At 42.1% G+C, this 18,411-nt stretch overlaps 1 protein-coding gene across 2 annotated transcripts in view; it reads left to right on the top strand.

Moving 5' to 3' along the window:
• MAD1L1 (mitotic arrest deficient 1 like 1) overlaps positions 1-18,411 on the top strand; it is a 1,159,769-nt gene that overhangs the window by 724,557 nt on the left and 416,801 nt on the right. For both annotated transcript variants that reach the window (XM_077449134.1, XM_077449135.1), the window contains one exon: positions 12,023-12,236. In XM_077449134.1, the coding sequence (XP_077305260.1) occupies positions 12,023-12,236 (214 nt within the window). The remainder of the gene's footprint in view (positions 1-12,022; positions 12,237-18,411) is intronic.

Below are 18,411 nucleotides of genomic sequence, written 5' to 3'. Positions count from 1 at the left end.
ACCAGTAAGATGTGTCTCTTGCAACAGGACAATATGGTGATTCTGAGATTTAAGGTACTGAAGGACCAATGAGCATTTACATTTTGAAGTTTAATCCATGAATATTCCATGAAAGGAGTTTGAGATCGCTCATGTGGTAGGGTAATGTGCATCATGGAGACAGGGGAAATCCAAAATAGAGGGGAGGCCTGAGGGGAGAAAAAACCTGGACACAGAGAGCCACAGACCATCATATAGCAGAAATTAAGCATCATATACTGTATTAGGCAAACTGAAAACCCATTTGTGCAAGCTTTGGAAGCAAGACACAAAAGGAAAATAAACCCCCAAAAAATTGAAAAGCAAAAAGGAAAAAAAAAGTAACAGTTTAAGAACCCAACGCCCTGTTTGCTCCAGGCGAACAGAATCAAAAAGGGGAAAAAAGCGCCAGAGAAACTTGTGTCGCAAAAACAGAGAAAAACAGTAGTGGTGTATTCCAAGAGTTCATCCACTCAATAGAGGGTCGTGAAGATGTCTAGGTAGTTTAAAGCATCCAGAACAGTACCTGAAATGCCCACAGTAAACGGATGGTCCTGAATGTTTTAGCACAATACCCTTATCTGAGAAGGCAGTCACAGTAGAAGAATAGGGCTCCTCAGCAGCAGGAACCACAACTCCCGGCACCATCCCATCAAAGAGGTAATTAAACATGCACCCCCGATCCACAGGCACTAAGATTTCAGAATATGCGACTTGGCCACAACGCTAGGCAATGGTGTCTAGCTAGTCATCTGCATCTGCAGGAGAATCAAAGAATTTGGCAGAACCATGATGGATAACCTTCAAGTGGCTAGGATACAGCATGTTGTACACCAGGCCCTTCTCCCTCAGGAGTCTGCAGATATCCGTAAAGGAACTCAGTTTTTCTCTGTAGATCTGGAGAGAAATCGGGGTATAGATGTATTACAGCTCAGGGTGTTTGCAGACCTCTGCTAGGATCAGATCTTTATCCCTGAAGTTGTGCAGGACGAACCAGCCTCCAACAAGTGGGCACCCTGTGTGCACGCTCCACAATGTACACTGGCGCCAAGTGCTGCAGACCCAGGAGCTGTTTGAAAAGGTCCTCTACGAACACCACAGGGTTGGGGCCCTCCTCACCTTCTGGAAGCCTGACTACCCGGACATTTTTGCGCCTGAGACAATTCTCGGCGTCGTCCGAGCGGGCCATAAGGATCTTGACCCGCTGCTATAGTTCCACCACAGTTTGTACAGTGAAGGCAGCAGTATCTTCCACCGCTGATATGCGTTGCTCTGGCAGCCCCTGAACTCCTGCCTTATCAGCCCAAATTCTATAGTAGTGTATTAATATTCCCCTCCACGGATTACTTACTGTCCACAGCAGTGGCTGCCAGGATCACCACGGTGGACTGCACTCCCAGCAGCTCTGGATCTGTCTGGGGAACTGCAGAGGATCCCTCCGTATCCAATGTCACGAGAGCCGCCATCGAGGAGTCCATCTGCACTGCTACAGAGGTAAGGAGGTAACAGGCAAGATGGCCCCCACACAAGTGATCGGTGGTGGAATCCGGGAGCTCTGGGTGGCTGCCTTTTTAGTAGATTTGTGTTTTCCAGTCATGGGGAGGACCGAGGCAGCCCCCCAGACAGCAGAGAGGTGCTTACTTAGCAGGAGGGCCAGGAAAAAAAAACAGGATGCATACATAGGGAGCCTGAGCTGGGCACGACTTTCCTCTCTCACATTCTGCCCATGCCCCACGTTTTTCCCTGTTAATCTAGCCAGTATTACACCTTCTGCATTTGAGAGCCCCCACTTTGGATGAAGGAGCACAAGGGGCATATTTGGTTAGCAGCATTGGCAGTCAGGGGAGGGGGGTGTTAGATTTACCTGCAGATTTAAATACACTAGCAAACTCCAGCTAACACTTCACAAGCAGTTACAGCAAAGTTTTCTTTCTTTTGGGATAAATGTTTTACATAAATAAAACTGATCAGTGTAAGCACCCCTGACAGTGTTGAATGGCTTGTCTCATCCCTGTACCTGATATATCTGCAAGAGACCTTGTTATTTTTAGAAACCACAAACTTACTGGCCAGGTTACCAAGTGAAAATCAAAGAAAGAAAGCCTAAAACAAATGCAGCCAGCTTATCTAAGACTTAATAGGTTGCAATCTAATAAATAATTGCTTTTGCATTTATATCACTATCGGTTTCCATTTGTGAGTAGATGAAAGTACTGTTTCTGTTTTATGCTCTGCACACTATGTGATAGTTTGGGAGGACGACCTTTACTTTCTCTGTTATTAGTGGTAGCTGTTTTGGTTTATGACTGAACATATAAATCTCAGCCAGCCTGTAATCACCTGCTCCACATTGCAATGGGCTCCATTCTGCTCGAATTAGAGCACAGCTCTGAGGTCTTGTCATTGCTGAAGTATCCAACCCAGCTTAGCTTGTTACAGCTGTTTACAGTCTAATTTGGAGGGCTGAAGTCTAGTCTCCTGGTAAGTTGTTTGCCATAAATCTTACCGCCAGCTCCCTACAAGTGGAAGGTGTAAATGCTCTGTGTCAACTGTGTATTTGGGTCCTGTGAGGTTGTTAAAATGATAAAGTTTACCAGACAATGTACTCTGAAATTTCTCAGACTAGAGCCATAACACTTTATGCGCTTGTGAGCTTGTTACGACTTATGTTCCAGGGATGGAGATTGACTAGCAACTGGAAATATAGCTACAGAAATCTTAAGGGACATCCGGTCAGGTTACAGTGTGTTCTATCTGTTATGATTACTTTTAAATAAAGTTTCCCTCTTCTTCAGATTGTTGCTTCTGGATTCAATGGTCACATTAGGTGCAAACAGGCCTTGTGCAGAAATAAGATGTTCTGTGCCAGTTATTGCTATGCTATGTGCTGTATGTGCTTACCCTCTTGCCCAGCCTCTGTAAATACTTTGTTTTTCAGACCAGTAGTGCAGAGTTTTTTTTCTAACAAAACCCCCAAATTGTCAGCTTACTATAACTTTTGAAGATTTCATCTCTCTGTTTCATAATTGAAGTTGACCTACCGTCAAAAAATATCTTCTGTGTTGGCCAACGATAAAACCTACAGTGGCAAGCTCCACTTTCAACAGCTTATGCCCCAGGGAAATCATAAATGCCATGCTTTTAAAAAAAAATTATGGGGGATATGTGTTGGGAAGCTGGTGTGCTTATTTTGTCCTGCAAAGTCCTCCCTCGGAGGACCATAAAATTCAGTCAGGAAGATGGTCAACTTTGGCGCAGGACAGTGGAAAACACAAGGTGATACGTTTTATGAGACATCCTGAACAGTTACAGGCTCTGAAAAGAGTCAGTGACTTCCTTATACCATTATCTATATAACAGCAGGAGAGGTTGATCACCAGGGTTCAATACTTCAAATGTAACTTATGGCAAACTTTTTTTTTTTGCTTTTGATAGAGTAGTGGAGAGTTATAACATTGGTGTCCCATAGGGGAGATTTCCATTCATTTCCTGTTCCATGGCAAAATCAGTGCGTGGAAAAATATCCAAAGTGAAGGAAAGGGAGGGTTGAGAAAGGGAAATGGGAGCAAGACCTAGGTAATATAACACGAGTACAGTGGAAAAATATCCTAGCGGCATGCCCAAAGGTCTCGGTCTCTCCTCCTCAGAGGATTTCCCATTTAATGGTAATTAATAGAGCATACTATACTCCCCAGAAATTATTTAAATTTGGTAAGAGAACAGATGACTTTTGCCCCAGGTGTGGGGGGTCAGGGAATTTAATGCACATGCTTTGGAAATGTCCCAAATTATTTAGATACTGGGAAGGAGTGGTAAAGATAATAAGTAGGGTCTTTGGGACGGTAATAGAGCTAAATCCCATAGTGTGCATTTTAGGTTACAGAGAGGAGGAAGTAGAAAGGAAGGGAACAACAACGGCAATCCTAAGATGTTTATTTCAAGCTAGAAGGATGATAGCTAGGAGATGGCAATCAAAGCTACCCCCTACAGTAGAGGATTGGACAAGGGCGGTAAATGACTATCTATGTAAGGAGAGGGCAGTATATGCAAAACGAAATAACCTAAAGGAGTTTAATAGGAACTGGCGAGAGTGGATAGAAGTGATGCATACCCCAGTTTAAACCATGATAGGAAAGGGAAGAGGGGAGGGGGAGGGGGGATGGGTAATGGGAAGGAGTAGGGTAGGATACATTAAAGGTTCGGGAATCATTATAACACAATTATGCTATACTGTAGGATAAAAGCACCAATATATATATAAGAGGGGAGGGGAAGGGGGGCGGGGTTGATAGAAAGGATGGGAGGGAGGGGTGGGGTTATAACAATAGGAAAAACGTAGGAATTGCAAAAATAGTGATGGTAGGAGAAGGGGGGATATGGTACTGTTTAGAGAATGTGCTTTTTTTTTTGCTAATTATATGTGATGTATGGATGTATCTTCATGTCCCCCTTCCCTTCCTAGAACTCTAAAACTCAGATCTCGGAAGGGAAGAAAGAGGTATTTGAACCCTGGTAATGTTATTTTAAAATGTGGTCTGTATAAATGTGAAAATTTAATAAAGATTAATAATTAAAAAAAAAAAAAAAGTGAAGGAATCCTTTTGTGTCACCAGGACTAGTGTCGCCTTTGGAATATTTCCCCTTTATTACTGTTCTGGTGTCAACCCAAAATTTGTAAATTTTATTTCACTTTTAATAATGGTAAACAGGACAATTAGAGAGAATTAAAATCCCTAACGGCACAGAAAACAATAAAAACTGGCACAAATTCGAATTCCATTCCACTCTATCCAAAACGAAAAGTTTTGCCTTCAGTTACACTTTAATAAATCTGCTTTAATTGTATACAGTATGTAGCTGCTTGACTAGAACTGCCCTCTAAGGGCACATCTTGGTTTTACTCATTTGATGACACAATGCAAAACTGAGCAAAGTTCCTGTCACTTAGGTCTACCCCAGGGAGCAATAATGTGTCTTTCAACCATCAGTGTGCTTGTTAATGCGTGCAGATTTAAATTATATCTTTGGACCAGCCCTCCCTTCTCACAGAAATTGATTTGTTGGCAAAGAGGTAGAGTTATAGTTTTGGGTACCAACATGTTTGAACAAACCTAACCACCAGGGGTATGGAGTACATGGGGAATGTCAGATCATGCACATTTATATACTTGTACTCTATGATATCCTAAAGGTTTAATCTCGTTTGTATCTTATCTGCTTTCTTGTTCGATAAGTCTTATCAGTAGCTGTAGTCATTAATTTTCTCCTGTAACGACTTTGTCAGTTTTCATACTTACACTTGAGTGATTAATGGGTGCTATGCGCTCAGGTGTTGTATTTGAAGGTGCATGGAGATCTGGTTTTATAATATGAGCTATGCGTTGCAAGAATATTATAGTTTTGTTAGTGTCTTTGAACATTTACAGCTCTCTAGGTGTGATATGACTTATTTTGAGGACACACTTGCTCATCATTTACGACAGATAATATATATATATATTTTTAACAGGTAATCCAGATAATATATTTAGTCTAATGCCCCATACACACAATCAGATTTTCTGACAACAAATGTTGGATGTGAGCTTGTTGGCTGAAAGTCCGACCGTGTGTATGCACCAACGAACATTTGTTGACGGAATTTCCGCCAACAAATGTTGGCTAGCAGGTTCTCAAATTTTCCGCCAATAAAACTTTGTTGTCGGAATTTCCAATCGTGTGTACACAAGTCCAACGCACAAAAGGTCACGCATTCTCGGAATTAAGCAGAAGGCGACTCACTGGCTATTGAACTTCCTTTTTCTCGGCTCATCATACGTCTTGTACCTCACCACGTTCCCACGTTCGTAATTGTTGTCCAACATTTGTGTGACCGTGTGTATGCAAGACAAGTTGAAGCCAACATCCTTTGAACAAAAATCCACGGTTTTGTTGGCGAAAAGTCTGATCGTGTGTATTTGTTTTTTACTGTGTAGTTTATTTTCAAAGTCCGGGTCAGCAACATGTAGGAGATGCTTACTGGCCATGCATATTCTCTCTGCCTTTTTCATAAGAGTCACTGCACACAGTGTTGTGCGTTATTTTCTAAATAATTACCCTACCCACAACTGAGTGCTTCAATCTGGTTGGATGTCTGCAGGTGAAGTTTGGTTGCTAGATTTATACATAATCTAGGGACGTAAAATGAGCCACATTTTCTGTATCTGAAAACTTATGGGTGCCAAAATTTTGCAACTAAACTCAAAAAAAACTAAACCGATTTATGTTCTGCTTTCAATTTGTTAAAAAAGATGAGGATTATAGACTACAAATTTCTCTTATATTCACCGACTGACACAGCTCCTCTCTTAGCCATTGGGTTGTTTGCCCTATCACTAGGAGATACTAGGCATTAATTGTAACACAACACTCAGAACTCTTGGTTCCGTCCAGGGGGGCGGTCCCTTGGGCTACAACCCTCCAGTCTTTCCAGACCGACCTCAGTTTTATTTTGCCTAGTGAAGGAGAAGGACCTAGGAACTCTGCGGGCCCATCAATCCGTGCTTTTTTTATGCCGAAGCTTGGCTTTTTGCGCAAGATGAATGATCCTGTGATCTGCTATCAACAGCTGGCTGGGTGACAGGCTGGATACCCTTATCCTTGTAGTCTCCCCATTCTGGCCATCGAGCGCGTGCAGGCCGCAGCTACGCGCTCGGTAGGCCACAATGAAACTTCAGCTCCAGAGGTGGTCGGTGAGCTTTTATGCTCTGGGGCACACATATGGCCGGGCTACTGATGTCTGTGTCACAGTGGGCTGAGGCCAGCATCCACCCTGTACTGATCAGTGAGTGGTTCTGCAATGGAATGTCTCCCAGCTTTTCAAGACTGATAAGTACAGCTCTCCCTGCCTCGGTGGGGCTGAGCAGCTGGGAGGTCCCTCTCTTCTCTCCCTGTCCCTATCTTCCCCCCATCCCCAGGGGGAATGCTGCATATGGCTGCTGAGTGGTGTATGTGTGCATATACAGGGGCTCTCTGGTGGGCTCTCACCTGGGATGGGGGTCTGTCTGGCTAGCGGTGTCCTGGGTCCTGTGTTTTATGCCCCTGGAAGGTGCCTGTGAGGGTCTGCTGTTGTCTGTTGCGGCACTGTATTCTCTGCCATCGTTTTTCTTTCTGTACCTCATGGAGCTGCTGGCAGCCATTTTAGGTGTGGGCAAGGGCAGCATGCCTTCCTGGGCTTCAGCGGCCATTTTCCTAGTGATTTCCTATTCAGGACACTGGCGGCCGTTTTCTGGAAGCCTAAACACGTTTTCTGTGTTCTCTAGCAGCAGCATGGCTCATGTGCTCTCACAGCCATTTTCCCTGTGTTTAATGTCTTTGTACTGCACACTGGGTGGCCATTTTATTGAAGCCTGAGCACATTTCTAGAGCAGTTTGGCGCTAATTCTGGCGGCTGCCACCGACACAGCTTTTGTTTTCTCTGCGCTTGGGAGCACTCAGGGACTACAGGCACTACTTGTGGGACAGCGCAGAACTCCTCAGGGTGGTGAGTCCAGCGGGAAAGAGCCCCTCAGCCAGCGACAGCAGGGACGGTGGGACTGTCACTGTCTTAAGTCCCCTTCGGGTGGCAGACAGGGTAGCCCCCATAGAAGACAGACGGGAGGGGCCAGGAGCACTTGAAGGACCCAAGAAGAGGAGGATACAGGCTGCTCTGTGCCAAACCACTGCACAGGGCAGGTAAGTATAACATGCTGGTTATTGTTTATTAAAAAAAAAAAAAAAAAAGACTTTATCATCACTTTCAGACACAGACCTAGGGTTGCAGTCAGTGCTAAGGAGGCGATAGCTGAGATCATATGATCAGGAACTCTGGTCTTTCCTGATTGACAAGACTTTGTTATACAGCAACCAGTCGCATGCAGTGGGTGTGGGCTGTCACTTAAATAAAAATACCTGTACTTTGCGACAAAACAATAGGTCAATGTTCAACATTGTATACTCTTCTTGTTCCCTTGCTGCTGGGAATGTGAAAAATCAGCTTGGGGAAAGCCTCCAGTTAATGCCAATAATTGCCAATCCTCAGAGATGGGCTCGGGCGTGTTCAGGGTCCCACCTGCCTGATCCTGCCAGGAAGCCAATACTGCACACGGCTAATCACAGGCAGTGAAACATTTCCTGATTTCTGCAGCTGCACACATTGGGAATTGTCTCACTGCCTGTGATTAGCCACGTGCAGTGTCGGCTTCCTGGTGGGATCCCGAACACGCCCGAGCCCATTCCTAATCTTCATATGAAAGTATCGGTACCCAAACAGATACCAAGCAGCAGGCAACAGTGCATATGATACCATCACCTTACCTAACATACATATCAACCCTAACTGAAGTGCATTTACTGTAGTTTGCTAAGGCGATGTTTAAGGTATTGATTTTTTTTTTTTATATATAAAAATATAATGTTTCACATTTTTTATTCATTGTTGCATATTGGTGCTGTAGCCACTTCCTGATATGCATGCACTTCACAACTTTTACACATAACTCAGAGAGGGCATTCTGATTGCAACAATCTGAAACATGCCTGTGAAGTGAGCGTCAGAATAGCTACTTAACCACTAGAGATCCGCGCTATAGCCGAATAACAGCCACAGCGCGGACCTACTTTGCCGGGACTACGTCTATTGACTTCATCCCATGCACAAGCGGCCTGCGCTCTGTGATCGGCGAGTCTATGAGACTCGCCTGATCACGGATCCGAGCAAGGGGTCGATCCCGACCCTTTACCACGTGATCAGCTGTAAGCCAATGACAGCTGATCATATGAAAAAACAGAGCCGGTAATCGGCTATTTTTCCTCCTCGCAATGGCAGCATGAGGAGAGAAAAAAAAAGCTGATCACCGGCGGCCGTGATCGGGACATCAGTCCCGATCACGGCCAACTTGTCAGTGCCCACCTGCCCCCTGCCAGTACCAGCCAGTTATTAATAAAAGTGTCACCCAGCAGTGCCACCCATCAGTGCCCACAGTGCCATACATCAGTACCCACAGTGCCACCTATCAGTGCCACCTATCAGTGCCCACAATCTGCCTCAACAGTGCTGCACCTCAGTGCCACATAGCCGTGCCCATCAGTGTCATCTACCAGTGCCCAGCAGTGCCACCTATCAGTGCCCATCAGTCCCATCTATCAGTGGTACCTATCAGTGCCCCTTAGTGCCACCCATCCGTGCCACCCATCCGTGCCACCTATCAGTTCCATCTTATATGTGCCCATCTTTGCCCATCAGTGCCGCCTTATCTGTGCCCATGAGTACTGCCTTATCTGTGCCTATCGGTGCCACCTTATCTGTGCCTATTAGTGTCGCCTTAACTGTGCCTATCAGTGCCCACCAGTGCCGCCTATCAGTGCCCACCAGTGCCGCCTCATCAGCGCATTTCAATGAAGGAGAAAAATGACCTGTTTGCAAAATTGAATAACAAACTATTAAATATGATTTTTTTTTTTTGCATCTTTTTTTGTTTGTTTAGCAAAAAATAAAACTCCCAGCTGGAATTAAATACCACCAAAAGAAAGCTCTATTTGTGGGAAAAAAATTATAAAAATTTCATTTGGGTACAGTGTTGTATGGCCGCGCAATTGTCATTCAAAGTGCATCAGCGCTGAAAGCTGAAAATTGGTCTGGGCATGAGGGGGGTTTAAGTGCCCAGTAAGCAAGTGGTTAAAATATTTTTTTGAGATTGTGGGTGACAGATTAGTGATATCCTGTAAGAATTTTAAAGAAAGTTACAGAAAAAAAAATTGAAAATTACTTTTGAGCTTAGGTTCACATTAGCGTGATTTGTCATACGATTAAGAGATAAAATTGCATGACAAGTTGCAGCTTGTTGGCGGCACTGTTTCAATCGGACCGATTTTGCGGTACTGCACCAGTTTGCAAAAGTAGTTAAAAAATATTGAATGCATCTTCAATCTGTCTTTTACAAAGAGTTTTATTAATATCCATATCAACAATACTGCTTGACATTTTGGATATATTGTAACTAAACATTTATGATACAAAGATAATATAATATAATATGTGTTTTTTTTTTTTGTTTTTTTTTTTAAAGGAGAGAAAAAAACATACATAGAGTGAATAGAGATGCTCAAGTCCCAGAAATTCCAAAATAGGCCACGTGTACCTTCCAGAAGGGAAAATCACATTCTGTCACTTCACTATTCTGGGAGACATTAGTTACAGTATAGATATAAAGCATCCACATATCGAGTGGGGGGTGTTGCCCACTACTAAACAGATATTCTAAAAATCGATATTAATTAGAGCATAACTTTAAACAGTAATAGATAGCTAGCCATGTAACCATCTCATCTAGGCCTACGCACTGGTGGCCTGATGGACTTAAAAGAAAATTAGAAATAAGACTAAAGAAAGGGAGAAGTAGTAAGAGGTAGGGTCTAAGAAGAGGAGAGGGGGGTAAAAAGAGGGGGGGGGTCCTCGCGTTGGGGAACAGGAGCACATTAAATCAAGAGAAGAGTAGTGTCAAATCTAGAAGGTTTAATATATTCAACCCATGGCTGCCAAACCCAAAGGAATTTATCATTGATGTCTGAAAGGATAGCAGGTACATTTTTTATTAACCATTATATTGTCCATGCAATTTTTAATCGCCTCGAAACGAAGTACCTGAATTTATCTTCAATCTTTCTACTATTAGGAACAGCATTGTTTTGTTCACTATTCTTAACCACTTGCCAACCGCCTCTTGTAGCTTTACTGCTACAGTGTAGCTTAACTGTGCAGGTTTGTGTAACTGTATGTGATTTGCAACCCTGGTGGGTCCCGGCAAATAATTTATGGCCGGAACCCGCTGATCAGCTGAGCAAGTGACAGCAGAGAGCCCTGTGTTGGTAAACACTGGGCTTTCTACAGACAGCAGTGATGCCGGAACATTGCTTGGTAAAAACAGTACACCGTAAACATTGCTTGGCACACAGTTAACCATATGATTGCCCTAGATGTTAACCCCTTCCCAGCCAGTATCATTAGTACATTGACAGTGTATATTATAATTCCCTGTACACACGACCGTTTTCTCCCATCGTAATAAACTTTGAAGGTTTTTCAGGTGGAATTTTGCTGAAACTGTCTTGCATACGCACGATCACACCAAAGTCCAATCGCCAAGAATGCGGTGACGTACAACAGGACTAGAAAAAGGAAGTTCAACAGCCTGTTGCCAATAGCTTCCGTCTCATAATTGCTTCAAAGCATGCGTCTTTTTTGGTCCATCAGAACAGCATGCAGACGAGCGGTTTTCCCGATAGGAATAGGTTCCATCGGAAATATTTAGAACATGTTCTATTTCTAGGTCCATCAGAATTTTAGAAAAAGAAAGTTCAATGAGGCATACACACGATCGGAATATACAATGTAAAGCTTCCGTCTGATTTTTTTCTGTCGCACATTCCGCTCGTGTGTATGCGGCATTAGTGTCACTGGTTATGTCAGTGTCAGTCAGTTTCCACAAAGTGTCAGATTGCCGCAGTACTATCGCAGTCCTATTATAACTCGCTGATCAACGCCATTACTAGTTAAAAACAAATTCCATTATATTTACACCATCGTTTGTAGACACCGCGACGTTCACAAAACCAATCAATATAAACTAAATCATGTAGCAGAATGCATTTTGGCCTAAATTTTTTTAAGAAATGTGATTGTTTTTCATTGAATATGTTTTATGTCTGAAAGTGAAAAATATTATTGTTTTTTTTTTTTTTTTTTTTTTTAATGTTTGGTCTTTTTGTTTAAATAGTAAATGATTAATTACCACCAAAAAGAAAGCCTTTTGTAAGGGAAACAAATTATGTAAATTTTGTGTCAGTACAGCATTGCATGACTCCAGTTAAAGTAGTGCAGTGATAAATAGAAAAACATGGCCTGGTCATGAAGGGGGTAACATTTTCCGAAGCTGAAGTGGTTAATACATGACCCCCTTTTGTTTTTGTTTTTTTTTGTGTGCTTTAGGGTTCGTATGATCCTGCCGAAGTAAAGGTGGTTCATCTGAACATCAATCCAGCTCAGAAAGCTGAGAAGCAACGACATAAAGAGGAAGTGCAGCAACTGCAAGATGAGTGCAGTAAGCTGAGAGAGCTGGTTAATATATTGGAAGGAGGATCTCCTGTCCCTGTCAAACTGGAGGCTGCAGGGAGCATCCAGTCATCTTCACAAGAAGTTTCAGGTAAGTGACAGTATTTTGTCACTGAATGTGTACTTTCTACTTCCACACTCTTTGCATTATCTTCATGCTTGGATAAAATAATGGGTTTAAAGGATTCTAACTAAATGTACTGACCTGGGAGCTGTTCCCAAATTAAAGCAGGCAAAGAGTAAAGGGCTGGTCACCAGCATTGCCCGTGGTTTCCTTGCAGCTGATCCTATCTAGATGTTCCCTATGACTTAGCAAATTTTCATGTCCATCTTAAATGTATTTACGATTATATACAAAGAATGCCTTCTTGCCTTTTCACCAAATACAGACTTAGTGATGTTGGATGGGGTCCTTCTTTAAGTACTGTTTTATAAATTATTCTAGACACCCTACAGAGCTACAGTCACAGCAGAGCAAACATTTGTACATCTTTGAAACTGTATTGCATCCACTCATTCTTTTAAGACCAAACATGTAATGCACAAATAAACAAAATTAATCGTTTAAGCAAATGTTCTGGTGGCATTAGTTTTACTGGGAAATAATCCATCATCTTACTTTTGGCAGCTTCTTCAGCATCTGTATTAATGATGTGAGAATGTTAGAATGTTTCCAATACCTTGCCTAACATTTACATCAAAAAAAATTGTTGAACCTGCTGAACATTTTATAAAAAAAAAAAAAAAAAAATTACATCCACAACAAACGGCACACAACATAACACCAAATAAGTAACACTATATTATCAATAAATATCCCCAAACAAATAATTTTAATTAAAATGAAAAGAAGAAATCCTAAAACAAAAGTATATTGTGTATACAAATAATGCCCTACTCAAGCCACATTGTTTTAGTTTTGGGAAACGCGTGGAAGAGTTGGAACCGCTGTCAGCTTCCTCTTTTTTTTTTTATTTGCTATCTGTCATCTTTAGGAAAATCTCTCCCTCTCATTTATTTGGGTGTCAGACTCTCCCCCTCTAAATCTTAGTGACCATATAATTAATGGCATGGTACCAATCAATGGGGGAGATTTACTAAAACTGGTGATCACAGAATCTGTTGCAGCTGACTTTTAAAATAGTGACACTTACCTGTCCAGTGCGCCCGCGATGTCGGCACCCAAAGCCGATCTGTAGATCGTATCTCGGGTGCTGCCGCCGCCATCTTGGGTATGGGAATCAGGAAATGGAGCCTTTCGCGCTGCGCAATAAGGACGGTCCCCGCTGCCTCTGGGATCTGTGTGTTTTCCCAGCAGGCAGCGGGGCACTTGCGGGAAGGGACGGGTATTTGATCACCTCTGCGGTTTTTATTTTTTGCGCTATAAACAAAAAAAGAGCGACAATTTTGAAAAAAAACACAATTTTTTACTTTTTGCTATAATAAATATCCAATAAAAAAAAAAAAAAAAAATTGTTCCTCAGTTTAGGCCGAAACTTATTCTTCGACATATTTTTTGGTAAAAAAAAATTGCAATTAGCGATTATTGATTGGTTTCCGCAAAAGTTATAGCATCTACAAAATAGGGCTTAGATTTATGGCTTTTATTATTTTTTTTTTTTACTAGTAATGGCGGCAATCTGAGATTTTTTTCATGACTGTGACATTATGGCGGACACTTTTGACACATTTTTGGGACCATTCACATTTACACAGCGATCGTGCTATAAAATTGCACTGATTACTGTGTAAATGTGACTGGCAGGGAAGGGGTTAACACCAGGGGGCGCTGCAGGGGTTAATATGTTCCCTATGGGAGTGATTCTAACTGGGGAGGGAGGGGACTCACAAGGGGAGGAGACTGACGGTGTTCCTCTATACTGGGAACACACCATCGGTCTCCTCTCCTCTGACAGCACGTGGATCTGTGTGTTTACATACACAGATCCATGGTCCTGCTGTGTTCCCGGGCAATCGTGGGTGCCCAGCGGACATTGCAGCCGTCGGCACACGCACCGGGTCCCGAGCGATGCCGCGGGTGCGCCCCCTAGGCGGCCGGGATTTGGAGGACGTCATATGATGCCCACCCAGGACGGGGGATCCCATCTGTGGGCGTCATATGACTATAGGCCAGGGCTGAAGTGGTTAACCACTTCAATACAGGGCACTTTCACCCCCTTCCTTCCCAGCCCAATTTTCAGCTTTCATCGCTCTAGCGCTTTCAGTGACAATTGCGCGGTCATGCTACACTGTACCCAAATGAAATTGTTATCATTTTGTTCGCACAAATAGAGCTTTATTTTGGTGTTATTTATTCACGACTCCGTTTTTTTTTTTTTGCGATATAAGCGCAAAAAAAGCGGAAATTTGGGAAAAAAACAATATTTTCTTTTTTCTATTTGAAAAGAAATCCAATAAAATCAAATTTTGTCATAAATTTAAGCCAAAATGTATTCTGCTACATGTTTTTGGTAAAAAAAATTCCGTTAAGTGTATAATAATTGGTTTGTGTGATCACGGACATATGTACGCAAATGATCATGTACATATGTGTGCAGGTGATCACGTACATATGTGTGCAGATAATCATTGGGACATGTGATTTTAGTGGGACATATGTGGGGGACATGTTTTTATTATTAGGGACATGTGTTTTTATTATTTGGGGACATGTATGTTTTGGGGACATGTGTGTTTTGGGGACATATGTGGGGACTGTGTTTTCACTGTGTGGTGTGTTGTGTGTTTACACTACACTGATGATCAGTGAGTAAAAAGCTGTGAAAAGCAGCCCATACTCACTGATCATCAGCCGGCTGCAGCCTTCTGCTCTCCTCTTCTCAGCGGTGACTTCCGTGTGAGGAGAGGAGAGCCGATTGCCTAGCAACCGGCTGTTTGTTTACATCACATGACGGCCGTGATTGGACACGGCCGTCATGTGATCAGGAGGGCCAATCACAGAGCCCTCCTGCCGATCTGAGATGTGCCGTGTCCGGGTGACACGAGCACATCGGGATCGCGCCGCTGCGCGGGCGCGCGCGCGCGCGATCCCGCTGCTCCTGAATGACGTTCCTGAACGTCCTATCAGGAGCAGGCGGCTCCCACCCGCCGTATATATACATTGGCCGGGTGGGAAGTGGTTAAGTAAGCCTGAAATTTTGTGTACACAGTTGCACCCAATATGTTATAAATTGTATCTTTTGAAATTCAATCTACTTTGAACCCACCCCTCCCAAAAAAGGAAAAATCTCAAGGACAATTAGATTTATACGATAAATACTTAACATAAATCACTAATCATAAATAATACAAAGAGAATGATGGCAAATTAAAATGGTTAAAGTTAACGTTTCACAGATCATCAAACCAAATCATTATATAACAAAGTAAAGAGTAAAAAGAGTTTGATGCCAGCATTAGTCATAATGACAAAAAGTCACTTTGACTAATGCTGGCATCACGATTTTTATATTCTTTACTATGTGATGCACGATTTGGTTTGATGATGGATGACATTTTCAGTTATACTACTTTTCGTATCATTTATGGTTAGTGCTTATTTAAATGTTTTATCCGAGGTCCATTATTTGGACCTCTGATATGTTTTGGGGGGCTTAGACCTGGGCCTAACTACAGAGGAATAAATACTATTTTTGACTAGATGTAGTTCTGAGTATGATTTTATGTCTAACACAATAATAAATATGCTATTATATGTGTAGGTATTTCTTGTATCGCAATTTAGTTCTCAATGAACTGTGAGAGTGCTGGTGAGCATGCTCATAGTTCATTGATCTTCCCGATCTCCAGTAACTTTCTGCCTGTACAGGAGGTACAGGCACATAGCTATACTGAAAGTCTGCAGGGGCCTGACATTGCAACCATGAACTGCTGATAGTAAGTGCAATGCTCTGCAGGCTCCAAAAAAAGTTTAATAAAATAAATGCACATTTATTTTACCTGCAAGGAAAACTTTGCCTTTAACCACTTCTGGACCGCGCTCCGTCGTTATATGTTGGCTGTTTGAAGAGGGACATTGTTATGGCAGCAGCTAGCTTCGCCGTTAGATAACTTTCATCAATGGCAGGAGAGCCCCCCCCCCCCCGCTGCTTTCCCGGTGCCCTCCGCCGCTTACCAGAGCCGCCGGCAGAGGCAATCGCGTCCTTCTCCCTGTGCGTCTCCGTACCATTCTTGAGCGGAAGCGACGTCAAAATGTCACTTCAGCCCATAGCTCTTAAAACAACATAAATTACATTTAATTTATTTTTTTTATTGCATTTTAGTGTAAATATGAGATCTGAGGTCTTTTTGACCCCAGATCTCATATTTAGGAGGTCTTGTCATGCTGTTTTCCTTTACAAGGGATGTTTACATTCCTTGCAATACTAATAAAAGTGACACTTTAAAAAAAAAAAAAAAAGAAACAACAGTGAAAAATAAAAGGTAAAATAACTAAGAAACGCCCTCATATTAAAATGGTGTTCAAACCACACATGTAAGATATTGCCGTGATCGTTAGAGCGAGAGAACTAATTCTAGCCCTAGAACCCCTCTGTAACTCAAAACATGCAACCTGTAGAATTTTTTTAAACATAGCATATGGAGATTTTTAAGGGTAAAAGTGTGTCAACATTCCACGATTGAGTGCAACTTTGAAGTGTGACATGTTGGGTATCAATTTACTCGGCGTAACATCATGTTGTCTTATTTTTTTAATTCAAAGTGAATTTTTTCCAAAAAAAAGTGCGCTTGTAAGACCGCTGCGCAAATACAGTGTGACAAAAAGCATTGCGACGACCACCATTTTATTCTGTAGGGTGTTAGATAAAATATATATAATGTTTGGGGGTTCTAAGTAATTTTCTAGCAAAAATTTAATTATTTAACTTGTAAACAACAAGTTTTAAAAATAGGCCTGGTCCTTAAGTGGTTAAAGTGTACGTATTGTCAAAATTTAAAATCATATATTCATTGCCACATTGTATTTCAATTATTTCTAGCCTACTTCTACAATTCTGAATGATCTTGAAGTTTGAAAACGTACTTTTAGAATATCAAATATTTACTTGTTCAAATTCTGTCAACATGCACTATGCCCCGTATATATGCATTGCAGTGCCGCACATTATATATGCATTGCAGCGTCGCACATTATATATGCATTGCAGCGTCGCACATTATACATAGCCTGCCTTCTGAGTACGAGTTTCAGAATGCACAGTAAGTACAGGAAACTATGCTTGTGTACAGCAAGGTACCGTACCACAGGATCTGCAATCCTTAGAAATCGAAAGTAGAGCAAAGGAATGAGCAGAAGAGAAAGGTGCAAAGCATGTACAGAATCCAAGAAGTTGTGGAAAGAGATAGGCAACAATCTCAACATGAAAGGGGATTTTTCGAGTAAACTTATGGTGGATTGCCATAAATAACTATCATTTGTTACTGCTACATTGCTGATGTTATAAAATAAGGCTACATTCACCATAATAATGTTACTGATGTTTTTTCTGTAACAAAAACTCCTGCATAATGATACTTTTATATACATTTAGTAAATGCATAAAATCTTCTTTTTTTTTTTTCCAATACTAGAATCCATGGTATACATGTACTTGCATGTTCTCAGATGCAGATGCTTGAATTTAGAGTTATGGATCTGAAGGTAGTGCACGTTTAAACACCTGTGTGAATTGCTCTGTTAAAAACAATGTGTTGCATTCAGATCCATATTATTATTTTTTTTTAAATGCTTGTAAGTGCATTTTAGTATGTGAATGTGGCCTTAAAGTGTATCCTGTGGCTATAGGTCTCCTTTAAATCTGACACTTCTAGGAGTGCCACTCCTTCAGTTCCCCATGCTCTCAGTTCTTCCCATCCACCTACATGTCACTACTGTGGCCTGAGGTTGATGAGAACAACCTGTTTAGCATGGTAAGGGGCCAAGGAACCACCACACCTGGAAGTGTCAGAAGGTTTAAGCCTAGGTTCCCATTGCTGCAGGTTAGAAACCGTGTGAGTTCAGCTGAACTCGCACAATTTCAACCCAGCAATGCAGTCCCACTTCAGGGTCGATTTGACAGACATCGGTGCGGATTCTTGCACAGATGTCTATACAAATCTCCCCCTGAAGTCGACAAACTTAGTACAGGAACTGCTTTTGTTAATCGGTGTGGGGCTGCACTGATTCAGACGGTGCCATTGCCGGCCAAATCGTTACAATGTGAACCTGGGCTCAGAGGAAGATTCCTCTTCAAGAATTCAACAAA

This window comes from Lithobates pipiens, unplaced genomic scaffold (genome assembly GCF_037356315.1).
Source record: "Lithobates pipiens isolate NorthernLeopardFrog02 unplaced genomic scaffold, aLitPip1_a1.2 Scaffold_22, whole genome shotgun sequence".
Classification (NCBI taxonomy): domain Eukaryota; kingdom Metazoa; phylum Chordata; class Amphibia; order Anura; family Ranidae; genus Lithobates; species Lithobates pipiens.
This window is presented reverse-complemented; position numbering and strand designations above follow the sequence as displayed.